Source organism: Miscanthus floridulus, chromosome 2 (assembly GCF_019320115.1).
Source record: "Miscanthus floridulus cultivar M001 chromosome 2, ASM1932011v1, whole genome shotgun sequence".
In the NCBI taxonomy this organism is placed as follows: domain Eukaryota; kingdom Viridiplantae; phylum Streptophyta; class Magnoliopsida; order Poales; family Poaceae; genus Miscanthus; species Miscanthus floridulus.
Window position 1 is genome coordinate 160,956,069 of NC_089581.1, and position 19,318 is coordinate 160,975,386.

Here is a 19,318-nt window from a genome sequence, read left to right on the forward strand (position 1 = left end):
ATGACCCTCTGTACTCCCTTGAGGTCTCTGATTGGTCCCATGCTGGTTATAGCCGAGACCTTCTCTAGGTTGGCCTCAATGCCGCGTTCCAAGACTATGAATCCCAAGAGCATGCCTCGGGGGACCCCGAACACACACTTCTCGGGGTTGAGCTTGATGCCCTTCTCTCTAAGGCATTTGAAGGTCACCCTCAAGTCATTCACGAGATTTTCAGCCTTTCTGGTTTTGACCACGATGTCGTCTATGTAGGCCTCGACGGTCTGCCCGATGTTGTCGCCAAAGACCTGGGTCATGCACCGCTGGTACGTGGCACCTACGTTTCTAAGGCCGAAGGGCATCGTCACGTAGCAGTACATGCCAAACGGTGTGATGAAAGAAGTCGCGAGCTGGTCGGACTCTTTCATCTTGATCTGATGGTAACCAGAGTACGCATCGAGGAAAGACTGGGTCTCGCACCCTGCGGTGGAATCAACAATTTGATCGATTCGAGGTAATGGGAAGGGGACCTTTGGACAGGCTTTATTCAGACCGGTGTAGTCTACACACATCCTCCATTTCCCGTTTTTCTTCTTGACTAAAATGGGGTTAGTCAACCACTCTGGGTGTGATACTTCCTTGATGAACCCGGCCGCCCAGAGTTTCTGTACCTCCTCTCCGATGGCCCTGCGCTTTTCTTCATTGAAGCGGCGCGGGCGTTGCCTCGCCGGTCTAGATCCAGCCCAGATGTCCAGGGCGTGCTCGGTGACTTCCCTTGGTATGCCCGGCATGTCCGAGGGACTCCATGTGAATATGTCGGCGTTTGCATGGAGAAAGTCGATGAGCACGGCTTCCTATTTGATGTCGAGGGTGGCGCTGATCCTCAGTGCTCGGTTGTCGGGGCATGCGGGGTCGACCAGGATGAGTTTGATGGTTTCAGTGGGCTCGAACGCCCCCGCGCGACGCTTGGAGTCAGGCACCTCGCTACTGAGTTGGTCGAGGTGGGCGATGAGGGTCTCGGCCTCCGCAAGAGCCTCGGCGTACTCGATGCACTCGACATCGCAGTCGTATGCATGTTCGTACGTGGACTCGATTGTGATGACACCATTAGGGCCTGGCATCTTGAGCTTGAGGTAGGTATAGTTGGGCACTGCCATGAATTTGGCGTAGCACGGTCGCCCCAGAATGGCATGGTAGGCTCCCCCAAACTCGACTACCTCGAAGGTGAGGACTTCCTTGCGGTAGTTGGAAGGGGTGCCGAAGCAGACAAGAAGGTCGATGCGCCCGAGGGGTCGTGTGCGCTTCCCTGGCACGATGCCATGGAAGGGTGCGACATCGCCTCGTAGCCTCGACCGGTCGATCTCCAAGAGCTCCAGGGTGTTGGCGTAGAGGATGTTGAGGCCGCTGCCTCCGTCCATCAACACCTTGGAGAGTCAGGTGTTGCCAACGATCGGGTCGACGACCAGTGGGTACTGCCCGGGATTCGGAATACAATCGAGGTGGTCACCTTGATCGAAGGTGATCACCTCTCGAGACCAGTCGAGGTACTGGGGGGTGGCCACCTTGACCGAGAAGACTTCTCGGCGTTCCCTCTTGCGCTGCCACGCCGTAAGGCATGCCGAGGGCCCACCGAAGATCATGAAAGCATTGCGTACCTCGGGGAACCCATCGTCCTTGTCTTCGTCCCGACCGCCGGTGCCTTTCTGCTTGGCGTCATCATCGAGGAGCCCGAGCCTGGCGTAGTAGCGCCGCAGCATGGTGCAATCCTCGAGAGCGTGCCTGACCGGGCCCTGGTGGTAAGGGCAGGGTTTCTTAAGCATGTCGTCGAAGGCCTAGGGCCTTTGGGGCCTCGGGGATTCTTGCGCTTTGTGGTCGCGACCAGATTAGCCTCCAGGACCTCCTGCCTCCCCAGGCGCCCCGTTTTCTTTTTCTTAGGGAGGTGGGAGGCTGAGGCCTCGGGGGCCTCTTCCCTCCACTTACCCTTGGTATCGGCGTCGGGGAAGATGGCTCCGATAGCCTCTTCTCCTAAGGCGAAGCTAGTGGCGATGTCGAGGAGCGCGGCAGCAGAGCGCGGGATGTTGTGACCTAACTCTCAGACCAAGTCCCGACAAGTGGTGCCGGAGAGGAAAGCCTGGATGATCTCCGAGTCGCCGACGCTGGGTAGCTCGGTGCATTGTTTGGAGAAGCGCCGGATGAAGTCTCGAAGAGACTCATCCAGCTTCTAGCGACAGCTCTTAAGATCCCAGGAATTCCCAGGGCGCACGTACGTGCCCTGGAAGTTCCCGACGAAGATCCTAACCAAATCGCGCCAGTCGTGGATTTGCGAGGGAGGGAGATGCTCGAGCCAGGCTCGTGCTGAGTCCGACAAGAGCAAAGGGAGATTGCGGATGATGAGCAGGTCATCGTCCGTGCCACCTAGCTGGCAGGCCAGGCGGTAATCGGCGAGCCAGAGCTCCGGGTTGGTCTCGCCGCTGTACTTCACGAGATTGTCCGGCTGTCGGAACCGGGCGGGGAAAGGAGCAGCGCGGATGGCCCTGATGAAGACCCGAGGGCCTGGCGGCTTAGGGGAAGGACTGCGGTCCTCACCGCTGTCGTAGCGACCGCCTCGGTGTGGGTGGTAGCCCCGAGTGGGCCCCTCGTTGTCGTGGCGTCGTCGCCTGCTGACCACCTCATGGTCTCCCTGCACCTCGCATCGACTGCCGAGGCGGTCCAGAAGCACGGGGACCCTGTGGGCTATCGGCTCTCGGTCGGGGTCGGGACGAGCCGGGGCTTCCCTGTCCTGCCGAGGCGGTGCCGTGAGAAGGTTCGAGGCGCCCCCGCGCCGTCGGGAGGCGGAACTCTCGGCCTGCTGAACCGCAGCGATCTCTAGGAGATCGCGGAGCTCGCCGCGGACCCGCCGCCCCTCCATGGTAGAAGGCTCGGGCATTGTGCGAACCAGCATTGCCGCAGCCGCAACGTTCTGGCTGGCGCGATTGAAGACTGGGGGTTGCTCGCTCCCTTCGTCGTCATGGATGCGGTGATACACATCACGAGCTCTTCGTCGGGCTCCCCCACCTTCGCCGTGGCCTCGCTGTTCTTGTTCGAGAGAGTCTCGAAGCTGCTGTAGAAGGAGTTGGTCTTGTTCAACCTTGGCCTGGAGCTCACGTAGTTGCTCTAGGTCTGGGCGCTGAGGTCGTGCAAGAGCGACGTTCTCATTTCGTGCGGTCGGCAGGGCATTGCGTGGGGGCATGATGGCGCCCGCCCCTGGACGAAGTGGGGAGCGGCTACCTGCCCCCTCATCCTCTTCGCCTGCCCTCGGCATCCCGAGCCCGACATGAAAACACTCGCGAGTGGGGTCGTAAGTGCCTTCGTCGTCGTAGTCGGAGTAACCGAAGCAGTAGTCGCTTGCGGCCAAGAACTGGCGCAAAGTCCTAGGGTCATGGAGCCCAGAGAAATCCACTTCGGGCCATGCCTCGTCCTCATCCGAGGAGTCAGCGTGGGTGCTTAGGTCGAGACCGAAGCGCTGGCAGCGTTCTGAGGGACCCTCATGAGCAGCAGCGTATGCGTAGGTGTAAGAAACGGCGGCATTTTTCAACCCAAAGGGGTATGGAGATGATGTCGTTGCCAGATTCTGCTCCGCCAGGGTCGGTTCTTCAGGGAGTGGTGGAGCGGAGCTTAACGACTGGGCATCATCGCGAGCCACCGGCGATTTCCCTTTGTCCAAGCTCAGGCCAGACAGGTCCCCAGCCAGGGACCCCGTACCAACAGCTGGTCGTAGGATATCGGCGGGGAGTGGCGTGCCGCCCCAGGTTCGCGTAGCGTCGGGGTGGTCTTGCTCGTGTCGTGCCTGGCAAGCGTGGCGAGAGCGGCCGCACGAGCGCCGCCTGCGCCTGGGCTACCGGTGCGTAACTTCATCGTCGGGCGGTGGGGCTCGAGGAGCGAGGAGTACCATGTCGTACTCATGCCCTAGAGACATGAACTCTAGGCTCCCGAACCAAACTACGGTGCCGAGACGCAATGGTCACACGGGGTCTGCCATCCGGAACCTGCTGGGATGACAAAACTGACACGCAGACGTCCCCTACCTGGCGTGCCAACTGTCGGTGTTTCGGATCGGGGGGGTCCTCAACCGACTAGTGAATTTGTTCTGCGTGCTCCCGATTCCGGATGGTGATGCAAAGAGACACAAGGTTTATACTGGTTCAGGCAATCGGCGCCCTACGTCCAGTCTGAGGGATAGAACTTGTATTCCTTGCACCGAAGTGCTCGTAGTAGGGGGTTACAAGCTAAGGGAGAGAGGGAACTTGTCCCAGGTCTCGGCAGGGTGTCGTGGGGCCGTCTGAGACGTTGCTCTCAAGCGGCTGGAAGGTGTGCGTGTGTGTGTGTGTGTTCTCCGGGCGTCCCCCCTAAGTGGCCCAAGTCCTCTCCTTTTATAGTTGAAGGGGGGACAAGGGCAGTACATGTATTACTATGCGGCGTCGTGCTGCCATGGACGGCATGTCCAAGCCCTATGGCCTGTTCCTGTGGCGGCGTGGTTGTCGGAGTGGCCCATCCTTGGAGTACTGGGATGGCGTGGTCGTCCCATCAGATCCTGTGCGTCGTGTGAGCCCCAGGAATGCCTCGGAGTGGACGTGGCGGCGACTATAAGCCGCTGGGGACGGACTATGCACGAGGCCGAAACTTGGTCGGGGCCGAGGCTGGTACTGCGGTGGGGGGTCTCGGCAGGCGCGGACCCCAATATTGCCGAGGCCCTGATGTACAGTGCCGAGGCCTTGGCGTACAGCGCCGAGGCCTTGAGCGGGCGGCTGATCGTGGACACAGTGGTAGGACACAGTGGCCAGTAACCCCCGCCATATCCTGTCCCAGGCGCTGACGGCGGCTGATCGTGGTCACAGTGTTTGGACACAGTGGCCGGTAATCCCCGCCATATCCTGTCCCAGACGCTGACGGCGGCTGATCGTGGTCACAGTGTTTGGACACAGTGGCCGGTAATCCCCGCCGTGCCCTGTCCTGGCCGGTATGGTGCTGATGCGACTTCGGGTCGCGTCGGTCTTTCTGTGACGTTGAGCCGCTGTCCGGCTGAGATCACGGGAGTGGTTGAAAGCATTAATGGGACGTGACCGGCTGTCGGGAGGGTCGGCCGAGGCGGGGGGCGACGGACCGCGGGCGAGCCGGCCTCGAGCGACACGGAGAATGGGGCCTCGCGCGAGACGGGGATCAGGCTCCTTGCCGAGGCTTTGCGCGAGAGGCCTCGCGCGATACGGAGAACGCGCCTCCTGCCGAGGCCTTCTGAGGAGAGCCTCGGGCGAGACGGAGACGACGTTCCCTGCCGAGGCCTTCCCTGGGGAGCCTCGCCAGGATGTCGAGACCTCCTTCTCGGGGCTCGAGGCGATGAGGAGGACTCAGTGGGCCTGGTCGCAACGGGGAAGGGCCCACGACTTACCTTTTTGCTTTTATCATCGTTATTTTTTAGATGGGACTGGGGCAATCCATTTAATGTTTTGCTTCCATTCTAGGGTGCCCGACACCCCTAATCAAGTGGTTCCGGTACGACCACGACCGAGGCGAGACCGTGACCGAAGCAAACATTTTAGCAGTATCGGTTTATCAGACGAGAAAAATAAAGAAAAAGGCGCCCGAAAACTTAAAGCCAAAGTAGAGGGGACGCTACAGGGCAGGAAAGCCAAGCTGAACGTGCATGCCCAAAGCTCCGCTCCATCCGAGCATTCAAATGTGTTCCTCTCTCTACTCCTGCCGGTACGCACAGGAATTTAAACCTGGCCGGTGATCTCAACGCCACCCAACCGTAGAGGGTACGTGACGTATACGACGTACGTACGCGCGCAAGCGTGCGGATGCGGCTAGTCAAAGGCCCCGGTACGAGACGATCGATTTGATCGAACGGACGCGCCCCGCATTATTGCGAGTGGTGGACGCCACGACGAGCGCACACGGAAGACGGAGACGGAGATGCGTCGGCTGCCCGCACAAGTCAAATCCGTCGGATCCAGCGCGACGCGTGCTCGCGCCCACTTCACTGATGCTTGCGTGCTCCGCCCGGCTCGCCACGACTCGACTCAGCTGCTCCATTTCTGCCCGACACCGAGGCCCGGATACGCTCTGGCCCGGCACGTCCGGCCGGCCGGCACAGTGCGCACCGCTGCCGGCGCGGGCGGGGAGGAGGGCAGGGAGGCACACGACAGCGGTGGCGCGGCGGGCACACAGTGCGCGACTGCGCGTGGCCGGCCTTGACCTACTGGCCCAGCAACAACGTGCGACTGTGCGGACACAGGAGGGCGACGTACGTAGTACTACGTCCGTCCTCCCGAGCCCCGAGGCGAGCTGAAGCGGGGCTCTCGCTCGCTCAGGGTGACGGTCGCCTGCGCGCGCGGTCATGGGCGCCACGTTCCTGCGGTCCTGCCGGCCGAGACACGAATCGGGATCAGGCATTCAGCGCGGCAGCAAAAGCCCCGCATCAGCTCCTGCTTTGGTGGTCATGGCAATGCCGACGGGCCGGTGCACCCCAGCGTCCTCGCAGCGACAGGTGAGAGTTGAGATTAGTTTAGTCACGTTTCAGGTGAGGCTGAAGAACGCTTGCTGGACTGTTCGCCTGCGGGGCACTTGCCTAGTGCTTACTTGCTGCGGAGGCATGGATGCACAAGACCGACCTAACCTAACCGTAACACAACGTTGGACAGCCCCAATTTTGAACCGGAGAAAGCCGACCCGGCCAGCAGTCCAATCTGCAATTGTTTGGAGATTCTTTTCAGGGTTTTCGGCATCCACAACCCGCGTGCATGTGTCTACTACGACTGGAGCTACACGGTCCTTGAGGCCCTGCCGCGTTTTCGATTATATATAAAATAAAAAACACCAAAGCCTGCGACCGCGCTGCTAAACCGGTCTGCTCCCCAGAGGCAGAAAGCAAGGTCCTCAAAAACTAGCTCAAATGACAGGGCCAGCAGGCATAAACAAAGCGGTGGCACCGGTGAGCAGCAATAAGTTAAGCGCACGGATGATCATCACGATGCCCCGGCAGATGCCAGATGCTAATCCAAAGCTCCAAGTCCGGCTCGAGACGGCGCTTTATTGATCAGTCAGCTAGCACTTTAATTAGTTATTAATCAGTCAGCTGAGCGTGATTAAAGGACGCGTCCTAAATCCGGATCGGCGACAGGAGCGGCGGTGCGGGGCTCACGAGACCCAGACCGGGACCTGGGAGGTGGGAGCGGCGCGGAGACAACTGAGAAGAGGGCGCGCACCGGGCACCGGCACCGGCACCGGCACCGGCACCGCATCCGCATGCGCATCCGTATCGCATGCACGGGGGGCAGCGTGCTTGCCCGCGTGGCCCGGGGTCTGACCGGTCAATGTGGTCCAAGACGGGTGCCCCAGCCATGGTAATGTGCCGATGCCACGGGCTGGCGCGGGGGGGCCAACCGGCCAAGCCAGAGGTACTGAGGCAGGCAAGGCAGTGATCGAGGAGCGAGGGGAGGAGGGCATTTCTTGATGCTGCCAACCACCTTTGTAGCCCTGCCGCTTGCGCGGGGCGGCTCGCTTTGACCGTGACCTCACCAGCGGGCGGGCCGGCACTCGGTCGCTTCGCTTTCTGGGACGGCCTGTCCGGTTCCTCGGTCTGACTCTGCCCTCTGGCGTTGCCGCTGCAACTGTATCTATCCCGTCCGTCTCTTCCTGCCTTTTCCTTTTTCTTCAATGGCGTGAGGTGAGTCATGAGATGGGACGGGATTCCGTCTCGTCTGGGCGAAATAGTGACGCCACGAGAGGTGGGTGAAGGGGATCGGCATGGTTCCTTTGCCGTGCCGGTAGGAGACTCGTTGGGCTGGGATGGATCCCACGGTCTTGGGGCTACGCTACACGAAATCCCGTGGACCACGGAAAAAGACTACAGACACGTCTATACCGCACGGTCGCGCGCATCAGCATCGGCATCGGACCAAAGACTGATTGGTGTATTTAGCGAAAGAAACACCATACTACTCCGGCGCGATTAAAGACCCTAGCCAATCGCCTCCGAAACGAGTATGAGACGGTGCCTAATCATGGCGTGCAACTAAAAGGGCTATAGATAGTCTGGGACATAAAATTCAAATTTTGGGAATAAATTTGGAACAAAAAAATGATGATAGAATTAGCAGTAATAACCCTAAACAATCAACTGATTTTGAATACACCGTGTGTAGCGTTTTGTTACAGAAAAACCAGAACTTTATTTTTAATGAGAATTCCTCCGTCTAAAAAATAGAGGGGAGCTGCAGAAAAATCGGGTTGACTGCAAGTGCTGGAAGTGGAGTGGAGGCACACCAAACCCAAATACTTGGAGCCACACATGTACCAGGGCCCATTTTCTCGCTCATCGGTTGGACCTGACGGCCTAAGTGTAGTGCCATCAACTTCAATGTGTACTGAGACTGCACAATGGGGCCGGTATATGCCAATCCGAATCTACCATTCTAATTTTAATATTCTAATATTCTAATATATCAAAGCAGATTACTTTGACCGCCAGAACCACGTGCCACATCACCCTGCCACTTTCGATTCTTCTTCCAGGCAAAAAAAGAAAAAGAAAAAAAAGAAAGGAAGCCTCGTTCCTTTCCGGTCGTCCCACTCCTCCCTACCACGCCGCTGCGGCTCGCGCCCCCGGCCACGCCTCCCCCTTCTTCCCCCTCTCTCCCGACGTGACGGCGCACCAGTTGGGCCCCAGCGTGGCCACCTCGACGCCCTACGCGTGGCTGGAGCGGCGGCGCCCCCGGTGTGCGAGCGCCTCCCCCGCCGCAGCCGGCTCCCGGAGGTCCTCGCTCCTAGCTGTGTGCCTGTGCTGGAGCAAACAATAGCTGGCGCCATCTTAGCGACGCGACGAAAACCAGGTGATAGCCTCTCTCCCTTCTTCCTCCTCCCCTTCCCTCATCGGCGCTGGGGATGGCCGTTCATCTGCTCTTGCCACTCCCCTAGGGTAGATCTGTGCTGCTCATGGAGCACGATCTAGCCTTGCCTGCTCCGCCGCTCCATGTCAGGTTGCCGTGCAGCAGACCTCCCCTGTTGGCCTCCACAGCAACTGCGATGGTGGCGACTCTAAAGATTGGGAGAAGTTCTTCCCGACGTCACCAAAATCGAGTATGAGGTCAGGCCATGAACAAAAATAAAAACTCATGTTCTTCAATTAGATTGAGGTTGGGATGCCGTGGTGACAACCTGCTTTAATTTGAGGTAGCTAAATTTTTAGCTTTTATTGCTAGCCAAAATTTTCCTCAAATGGTCGTTATTTGGAAAATGCTATCCTATGTGTCAATGGCATGCGGCCCCAGGCCCAAGCATGGGATAGTAATTTCGCAGTATGGGTCTTTGTTGTGGTTAGTGTGGTATTGAGTTAACTACAGCTTCTGTAATGTGCTTAGCATAATTGGCCCAGCATAAATAAATAATCCTATTTCATGCTCCTAAAATTATAGTTTGTTTTATACCATCTTCATGCCATTTAGTTGCATGTCCCTTGTCCCTATGTTTTACACTGCTACAAATACATTTGTTAAAGTAGAATAACTAAAGTAGTTGTTCATCGTGGATCCTTCTGCATAGATCTTGTTCTTTATTATTGTGCTTTTGGCCAGAACTCAAATACTTGAATATGAATCAAAATTCTTTAAGAATCATTTTCATCTGCCTAGAGTTAAAATGTTCTGCGGGTGTGTGGATGAACTTGAGAGCCAACTCTCCAAACACGGAAGCCTTACAAAACTCTACTTTTATCATCGACATCTTACCACAATAAGTTTATATTGTTGTGTGATTCTCATAGTCCTTCAAATCTTTTCTAAGTAGCTAGACTTTTATGCTGATAATAAGTTATTTCTTTTTTCCTAGGACCCATAGATCTTTCTGAAATAAAATGTTTGGCCCGGAAGGTCATCGACAGCATTGTTGCGCTTGGCTTGGAGCAGTTTCCAGTTTTCCAGAATGTGCTTCTACAGTTATTCCTGAACAGGTGTATATTTTAATTCACTATATGATTTCAGTTTGAGCATTATTTTGAGGTTTACAGCATCCTCAAGATTTTTTTTTTCAACATGGTGTTTTGAGGATTAGTAAAATATTATAAGATGCCACATAATATATTAATTTTTGCTCGGCAAGATGGACAGTTGCTATGCTTGATCCGTCGAGCAAGACAGCAAGCCAACTGCCTATGCCTTAGGATTTGAAGGCTTTGAACTGCCATTGATATAATAATCCTATATGCTCCAACTCTTACTATGACATAACAATATGTCCCCAGTCTGTTACTTAGATTCCGCCTCTACAGGGTTACATTTCTATTCTGTGTTTGGCATATTAACTAGTGAATCTTTCTTTGTTTCAAATGTAGGTTAACAAAATTTGCAGATATACTCCCTCTTATGTGGAGTCCCTTATTGAGTCTATCATGGGTGGATTAGAAGATTTGATAAATATTCTAGATTCAAAAGGTGCGTGGTAAGCACGTTGTGCTTCTCCTCATGTTAGTGCTCATTTTTAGGTTCGTCTTCACAGCCTGTTACAGTGTTACGCATTGCTTCTGTTTGACCTTGCTTGGTCCTGGCACCTAAAGATTAATTAATTGAGTGACTTTGTGATGTTCAGTTTCCTTACATGCCACACATGCTAAAAGACAGGACAACAATATTAGAAGTATGCAGCTTGAATACATTTTCTCAAATTTAAAATTATTTGATGATATTTAAATTATTGGCTGATATTTTATTTTGCCTTTGTGTTGTCTTAGTTCATCGATCTAAAACCTAGACAGCTTAGGTCGTTGCTTGCCTGCTCATGCTCTTTAGTGAATACTGACGTGTTTATAGTTTAAAAATCGAATTTGCAAACAACTGAACAGATTTGTAGACAACTGAACAGATTTGTTTTTTGGCTTCAAATTGAAAAGTGCAATCTTCCCAAAATAGTCACATTTGCTCCGGCAGTGTTTCTTCAAGTTCCTCTTACACCATATAATTCTAGATTGGGCGTGTTTAGGAAAATAAATAAACCCAGACCCTATATGTTTATCGATGAAACAACCTTCGAGGTAGATCTTTACACTGTCCTCTTGTGGTCTACCTACTTTACATTGATTACATTAACTTCAGTGCAGACATCTGCTTAATTTTTCCAGAAAGAATGGCTTCTGGAACTTGCAGGAAATTAAATTTTAGGTATTTTGGATGTGTTCTTAGTTTCAATAGCAGGTAAAAGGTTTAATGCATCTAAAACATCTTCATAATGTCCCATGCATTCCAGGTCCTCTTTGTATTGGTTGGTCTTCATATATAGAGTAACAAACTGCATAATTATGTTCGGCATATTTTCTGTTTAGTAGTCTGCCTACATCAAAATAAAACTACCTTGTCCATTGATAAGACAATCTGCCAATTTTTCCTATGCATGCCATTTACCATTGCTAAGCCATGAATTATTGCATTTAGATGTGCAGCTGCTGCATCCAATATTTATGGTAGATTGCTACGAAATTGAGATACCTGAACGACGAGTTGCCTTTACTGTGCCACACACAAGCGGACGCAGCAAGTGCAATGGTGGCGCAGGACAGCCGAGTGGATAGTGTGGCCGTGTGGCATGCTACCACCAAGCGCATATTGCATTAGGCATGCAAGCGTGCAGACTGCCCTCACTCACCGCACAATCTAACAGCCCAGTGCTCAGTGACAGTACCAAGCAGCAAATAGTAGGGGTTCCAATTCATGGCTGATGCAAGTAAAGAAAGGTAATAATTGTAGCTCCTATTTTCTCAGTTATTATTTTCTTCCTTGTGTGTTTTCAATGATTATGATCAATGGTTTGGTTCAATATTTTTAAAATACCCTTTGTGTTTTAATCATGTCTAGGTAAAAAACTTCTCGCATGTTTTCCAGACAGGTTCAGGTAGTGACCACCTGTGCTAACCGTTTTTTTTTTGTCTACATATGTTCCTCTATAAAATTTCTTTTAACTAGCCAACTACATTTATAGCAAACATTTGAAACGTTCGATGCATTTGCAAGAAATAAAGCTTCTGTGTTTTGTGATGTTATGCCTTTTAACGTCAGTTTGATTGGTACAACACAAAAAGGGAAATGCCAAACATGGATTATGGATATGCAAGGTTTGAATTATTAACTGTCCACTTTCCATTTTTTTTCTTGCTTTACAAGGTTTCAAATATTAACGGTTCAACAACAACAACAACAAAGTCTTTAAGTCCCAAACAAGTTGTGGTAGGCTAGAGTTGAAACCCAGCAAAAGCAATCAAAGTTCAGGCACGTAAATAGCTGTTTTCCAAGCACTCCTATCTAAGGCAAAGTCTTTGGGTATATTACATCCTTTCAAGTCTCCTTTTATTGTCTCTACCCAAGTCAACTTTGGTCTTCCTCTGCCTCTCTTTACGTTACTATCCTGACTTAGGATTCCACTATGCATCGGTGCCTCTGGAGATCTCCGTTGGACATGTCCAAACCATCTCAACTGGTGTTGGACAAGCTTTTCTTCAATTGGTGCTACCCCTAATCTATCACATATATCATCGTTCCGAACTCGATCCCTTCTTGTATGACCGCAAATCCAACACAACATACGCATTTCTACGATACTTATCTATTGAACATGTCATCTTTTCATAGGCCAACATTCTGCACCATACAACATAGCAGGTCTAATTGTTGTCCTATAAAACTTACCTTTTAGCTTCTGTGGTACCCTTTTATCACATAGGACACCAGATGCTTGGCGCAACTTCATCCACCCTGCTTTGATTCTATGGCTAACATCTTCATTAATATCCCCGTCTCTCTGTAGCATTGATCCTAAATATCGAAATGTATCCTTCCTAGACACTACTTAACCTTCCAAACTAATATCTTCCTCCTCACGAGTAGTAGTGCTGAAGTCACATCTCATATACTTAGTTTTAGTTCTATTGAGTCTAAAACCTTTGGACTTCAAAGTCTCCCGTCATAACTCTAGTTTCTGATTCACTCCTGTCCGGCTTCTCCAAGTCAATAAAAACCATGTGTAGGTATACCACTCTATAATTTGTCTTATTAAGAAAATTGCTTCCATGGTTGACCTACCGGGCATGAAACCAAATTGGTTCATAGAGACTCGCGTTATTGCTCTCAAGCGATGCTCGATAACTCTCTCCCATAGCTTCATAGTATGGCTCATGAACTTAATTCCTCGATAATTAGTACAACTTTGAATATCCTCTTTATTCTTGTAGATCGATACCAATATACTTCTCCTTCACTCGTCAGGCATCTTGTTTGATTGAAAAATATGGTTGAATAGCTTGGTTAGCCATACTATAGTTATGTTCCCGAGGCATCTCCACACCACGTTTGAGATACCATCCGAACCCATCGCCTTATCTCCTTTCATCCTTTTCAACTATTCTCTGACCTCAAATTCTTGGATTCTCCGCACAAAACGCCTATTGGTGTCATCAAAAGAGTCATCCAACTGAAAGGTTGTGTCCGTATTCTCATAATTGAATAATTTGTCAAAATACTCTTGCCATCGATGTCGGATCTCATCCTCCTTCACCAAGAGATGCTCCCTTTTATCCTTAATGCACTTAACTTGACTGAAGTCCCTTGTCTTTCTCTCATGAACCCTAGCCATCCTATAAATGTCCTTCTCTCCTTCCTTCGTACCCAAATGTTGGTAAAGATCCTCATACGCTCTATCCTTTGCCACACTTACAGCTCGCTTTGTAGTCTTCTTTGCCACCTTGTACTTCTCTATGTTGTCCACACACCTGTCATGGTACAAGCGTCTATCTGCATGTGTAGTTATGAAGGAGCAGCGCACAGACATCAGGCGAGGCAAAGTCTACCCCTAGTCGTCGGGCGAGACAGAGTCTGCCCCTGGACGTCGGGCGAGGCGGAGCCAGCCCTCAGACGTTGGGCGAAGCAGAGTCTGTCCGAGCCAGCCCCCAGACGTCGAGCAAGGCGGAGCCAACCCCCGAATGTCGGGCGAGGTGGAGCCAGCCCTCGAACATCGGGTGAGACAGAGCCAGCCCCCAGACGTTGGGCGAGGCAGAGTTTGCCCCCAGACGTTGGGTGAGGCAGAGTTAGCCTACCCCAGATGTTGGGTGAGGCGGAGTCTGCCCCCAGACGTCGGGCGAGGTGGAGTCTGCCCCCAAACGTCGGGTGAGGCGGAGTCTGCCCCCAGACGTTGGGCAAGGCAGAGTCAGCCCCCCAAGGTGGAGTCTACCCTCAGACGTCGGGCGAGGCGGTGCCAACCTTTGGGGGTCGGATGAAATGGAGTTAACCTTTGGTCATCAGACAAGAGGTGTAGTCGCATTCTTGCCTGTTAGGAAGCATCAATGTTTGATGGTTATTAGCTCTTTCTCTTTGGGTACCCCAGTATTTGGTCCCCTATAGTTGCCATCGGGTGATTCTATAGATTCACTAGGGGGGTGATTCGTCTTGCCAGAGGGTGCGCGCAAGCGCACCCGACGGATGTAGCCCTTAAGCCCCCGAGTGATTCAGATAGAATCGCCCGAGGGGTGATTCGTCTTGCTAGAGGGTGCACGCGAGCGCTCCCGTCGGATGTAGCCCTCGAGCCCCCGAGTGATTCGAATAGAATCGCCTAGGGGGTGATTCAGACCCTTTGCATGTATGGCTGTGAGATTCGATGGTTTGTTGATCGGATAGCTTAAATAGGACCCTGGTGTCCCGTTCATGGGGACTCATCTAGGGTTAGCCCGACTGAGACTCGATCGTAGGTCGAGACTCTCATGAAGCTTTGTGCGTCTGAGTTTTGGCCAATCATGGGCCCATCCTTCTGTCGTAAGGGTGCCTTGGGACGGCTATCGAAACTGTTGATGGGCCCACCCTAAAACACCTAGGCCCAACCGGGCTAGAGGAACGCTTTTTGACCTCTATCCTTTTGCTAGTAAGGAGTCATGTTCTATTTGGAGAGGCAAAACGTCCAGCGCGATTTTGGAGGGAAAGGATAGGGATTGGGGCGCATATCCTGCGTGGTGACGTGGTGGCAAATCATGGTAGGCATAGAGATCTAGGCGGATAGTTGCCTTCCTTGCATCCGTCGCGCCTATAAAACCAAAGGGTTTGCCCTAGGGTTTCGCACATTGCCTCCTTGCCTTCACATCTACAACCTTTGCTGCCAATCGTCTAAGCCTTCTGCATCCGCATCTCAGCCGCCATCAAGTTCGCATCCACCCACCCCAACCATTCAATGGAGCCATGGTGCAAATCTGACATCACCCTTCAGCACCTAGAGGGCCTCATTTGCCATGGCCTTCTTTGCGTGTGGACTACCGCTGAGGAGTGGCGGCTGCCTAGTGATGGGGACACGTCATCGCCGCTCGATGGATATGACGTATCCTTCGCTCACTTCCATGAGCGGGGATTTGCCACCCCCACCCATAAGTTTCTTTGGGGCTTGCTGCACTACTACAAGGTGGAGCTATAGCATCTTAACCCCAACGAAATCCAACACATTGCGGCGTTCATCGCCCTTTGTGAGGGGTTCCTGGGGATTAGTCCCCACTTTGACCTGTGGCGGCACTTCTTCGCCGTCACACTCCTGAAGAAGCAGGAGAAGAAGTAGGTGCTGAACGTGCCGATGGGATGCACCGGCATTCAACTGCACAACAACCAAGTCAGCGAGTACCCACCGATGCGTTTGTTGACCTCCAACAAGGGGTGACATTCGCATTGGTTCTATGTCAAGAATGATGCAACCGCCCCCTTATCGAAGTTCATCGGGCGTCTCATCAAAGAGGTCCTGGAATCATGGAGGAGGTGGGAGTCCCGAAAAAAGACAAAAAAATCCAGGACCACCTTGTCGTCGTCCGAATTCTTAAGGAGAGAGGAATGAAGGGGTTGGGGATCATCGATGCTTATCATGCATTGAGGGTGGCACCGCTGATGAGGCGCACGATTCCCCTACACACGATGGCGCCTGAGGCGTCACTTGATGGGACGACGCTGGCCGAGGGAGCACTCTCCTCCTCCAAAATGGCACAGCGCATCAAGGAGGCGATGGAGCCTTGACGGGACGACGCCGACGCTATTCCTGATTTTGTATATCCGGTGTCGGGGCATCCCCTAATGCAGCCGGAACCAGGATATGTCATTTTTGTAAGTTTTCTCTCCTTATGCCTCATTTTTAATCGAACTCTCGATCTCTTGACACTGATTTGAGTTAGGGGGACCAGTAGAAGAAGCTTGTCCTTACAGAACTTCTGGCTCCGCTACCGAAGGATCTAGTCGTGACGGTAGCCAACCACGCCATGGCCGAGCGGTAGTAGAAGGCGAAGGAGGACGGAGGAGGAAGAAGCAGTAGAAGCTATGCATGCGGGAGCATGGGGAGGAAACCGACAGTGAGGAAGATGATGATGAGGAGGAAGAAGAAGAAGTGGTAGTTACCGACACTAAGTGGGATGACCTGGAGAGCGAGGAGACACTAACAGGTATCCCCTCGTCCATGTAGGGACCCTTCCTATTTCATGCGGGAGGGAGTGAGTCCATGAGAATGGTGGAGGTGAGCCAAATCATCGCCCATCCTTAGAACAAGTAGGGGCGGGCAGATTTGCTGCCATGCCTGAGGTACCAGCGGAGGGGAGCGGCCCTGCCGTTGTGCCTCAAGAACCAACGGGGGTGGGTGGATCCACCACCACGACTGAGGTGCCGAGGGGGGGGGGAGATGGATCCACCACCCCACCCCCGAGCGCAAGGGAGGTGAGCCCCTCGGCCCAGGAGCAAGGGGCAGGTTCAAAATGGCACCGCCCCAATGAGGTGGAGCAAGGGCCTAGGGGTTCGTCCCCCAAACACATTCTTCGTCCAATCGCGTTGATGTAACTCCTTGACTCCTTCGTTTTCTATGTTTTTTGTTGTTTTTCTCTATTTTTCAGCATGACTCACACCTTCTGTTTCTTGCATTGTCCTGAGACGAACTCACTCTTTGGCGTTGGTGCCCCAGAAGAGGGTCACCATCTAGGCAAGATGTCGCCCGTCGCCCGATGTCACTCTTGCTTTGGGCGGGAGAGGAGCCAGCATCATGGCCTCGTCGGCCGATCAGGCGCCACCCATGGTGGTGCCCTTGCCCTCGGTGGGACAAACAGACATCGGGGCTGAAGGAGCACCCTCAGAGGTCGTCGAGCAGCCGGCAATGGAGGCGATTCCACTGCCGATGTTGGAGCGGATGGAGCTACCGCTCGCACTCGTGGCGTCATCTATGGTGGGCACGGCGCCACCGATTGAGGCCCTACTAACTCAAGTGGAGGTTGCCACGACTGTGACAAGCCAGGTGCAGCCGGACATAGCCACGGTGGCACCCGAGGAAGCGGCGTGATCCGAGCCACCGCTGGCCCAGGTGACGGCGACCGACGTGGGCCGGACGGAGGGGGATATGGCCGTAGGGTCCCTGGGCATCGTGGTGGTGGTGGAGAGGACCAGCGGAGGGTCGTCCTTGGCCCTGACATTAGGGGGTAGTCACTCGCCCACGCGGGGTGAGTCGCTGCTCTAGTGGATGGATCCTCAAGACCCATCGTCGATACTCTTCTCGCTCGATGATGCTACTAAGAGCATAGAGCTAGAGAGTCTTAACAAAAGGATCTTAGCCATGATGGAAGTCCTAAACTAGGCTAGGGGCGTCCTGCGTGATGTCATCATTCCTACTGGCTGGGTATCCACTTAATCTCTTCCCTTGCTTTCTTCTTTCATCATGTTTTTTATGTTTTGACATTGATCTTCTTTTTAGTTCCTTATCGCTCGTAGCCCGGAGAAATCTCGGTTCCTCCATGAGCAGAAGGTGGAATGAGACCACCTTGCTGAAGAGGCTTGGCTATGTGGGGATGTGATCATCTAGCTTGCTATCGCCCAACAATGGGTGGCTGAGCTGACTCCCCTGGCTAAGGAGGCGGCCGGGCTTCGATAGTGGGAGGCTGAGAAGGCGTTCCATGATCTATGGGTGAGGGCACAGCAAGACGAGGAGGCCACCAGAATCCGAAAGGAGCGGGATGAGCTGCTCTAGAGAGATGCCGAGGCCTGCCAGCCTATCCTTGACCTCATGGCCAAGGTGGAGAGGGAGTGGGAGCTCAAGCTTGGAGCTGAGGAGATGTTGAAAGTGCATCTAGCCCTTTAGTGGGGCTTGGATGGTTGAATGACAACATGATTAAAGGTCTAACCCGTTTACTAAGTGTGGACAGGTAATAGGTTATCTCACAGGTACTTAATGAAAGCCAAAATGATGCGTTGTTGTATAAAACAATCTAGTTCAAGCATAAGACAATAATGCAAATGGAATTCATGCAAAGGCTTATTTATTGTGGGATTTTCATGTTCTATGTGAAAGCGAGCTCGTAAGAATTAATTAATGAGACATGAGGGATTGCATATGGAGTGGTCTCATATTTGAAGCTTGCTAAATTGAAATGTAAAAGATAACAATACAAATGAATGGTTGATTCAACACAAGATGTGACTTGATGGCTTGAGATGGTGAAGATAGCAAGGAAAGGCTTTGAGGTACTAAGCAAGGGTGAAGGGCAAGCGACAGCTTGGCGACCGAAGAACCTAGCTAGGGTGAAGAAGGAAGTACTTGCATTTAGTTGAGGTACTAATCAAGCTATGATGATCATATTGATGTGGAGGATCAAATCTATATTGGACAAAGTGTTTGAAGTGACTTGATGCATTTGGAGTTATTCATATTTGATGAATGGAATCAAGTCATGTGCTCAAGATGGTTATGCTCAAGTGACAAGATCAATATCAACATGTTGGCACCCTTACTTGATGAAGATTGAAAGAGATGGCATTAATTCAAAAGAGGTCAACTCAAGCGGTATAAATTCATTTTTCCTTTAATCTTGAGTTTAATAGGTATGCCGTACTATTAAGAGGGATGCATCACGTTGATAGATAATGTTTCATAATTGCTCATGCCAACCCATGTGAGTTTTGAGTATTTGAGAGACAAAAGAGCTAACTGATTTCTTGCTGGTCTGGCAATACCGGATGTGTCCGGTATGCATACCAGACATGCCTAGTATTTGCCCAACAATGGTAAAATTATTGTTCTCGAGTTGGTTCGTCGGGAGTTTCGACGGTCGGGAGTTCCGGCAATGGTCGTGAGTTCCAACGTCTTGTGCTTTAACTAACTTGGAAAGTTCACTATGGTGGTCATACCAGACATGTCCGGTATTCATGGACGACTAGAGGCCAATGGCTAGTTTTCAAATGACTTGAGAGTCAAGAGTTCTGACATAAGTCGGGAGTTCCGACATTCGGAAGTTCCGGCATGTGTCAGGAGTTTCGACACCTCACATACCTTAACTCAGTTA

The 19,318-nt window shown here is 52.4% G+C and overlaps 1 protein-coding gene across 1 annotated transcript; it reads right to left on the minus strand.

Annotated features, from left to right (window-relative positions):
• Positions 1–830: 830 nt before the first annotated feature.
• LOC136540933 (uncharacterized) lies at positions 831–1,394 on the minus strand. The gene has a single exon (XM_066532970.1). It carries the CDS (start codon positions 1,392–1,394, stop codon positions 831–833), a length of 564 nt encoding a protein of 187 aa, XP_066389067.1.
• Positions 1,395–19,318: the final 17,924 nt, after the last annotated feature.

Excerpts from the sequence above, each read along its gene's own strand:
- LOC136540933 (XM_066532970.1), bottom strand. The coding sequence starts at position 1,394 with ATGGACGGAGGCAGCGGCCTCAACATCCTCTACGCCAACACCCTGGAG.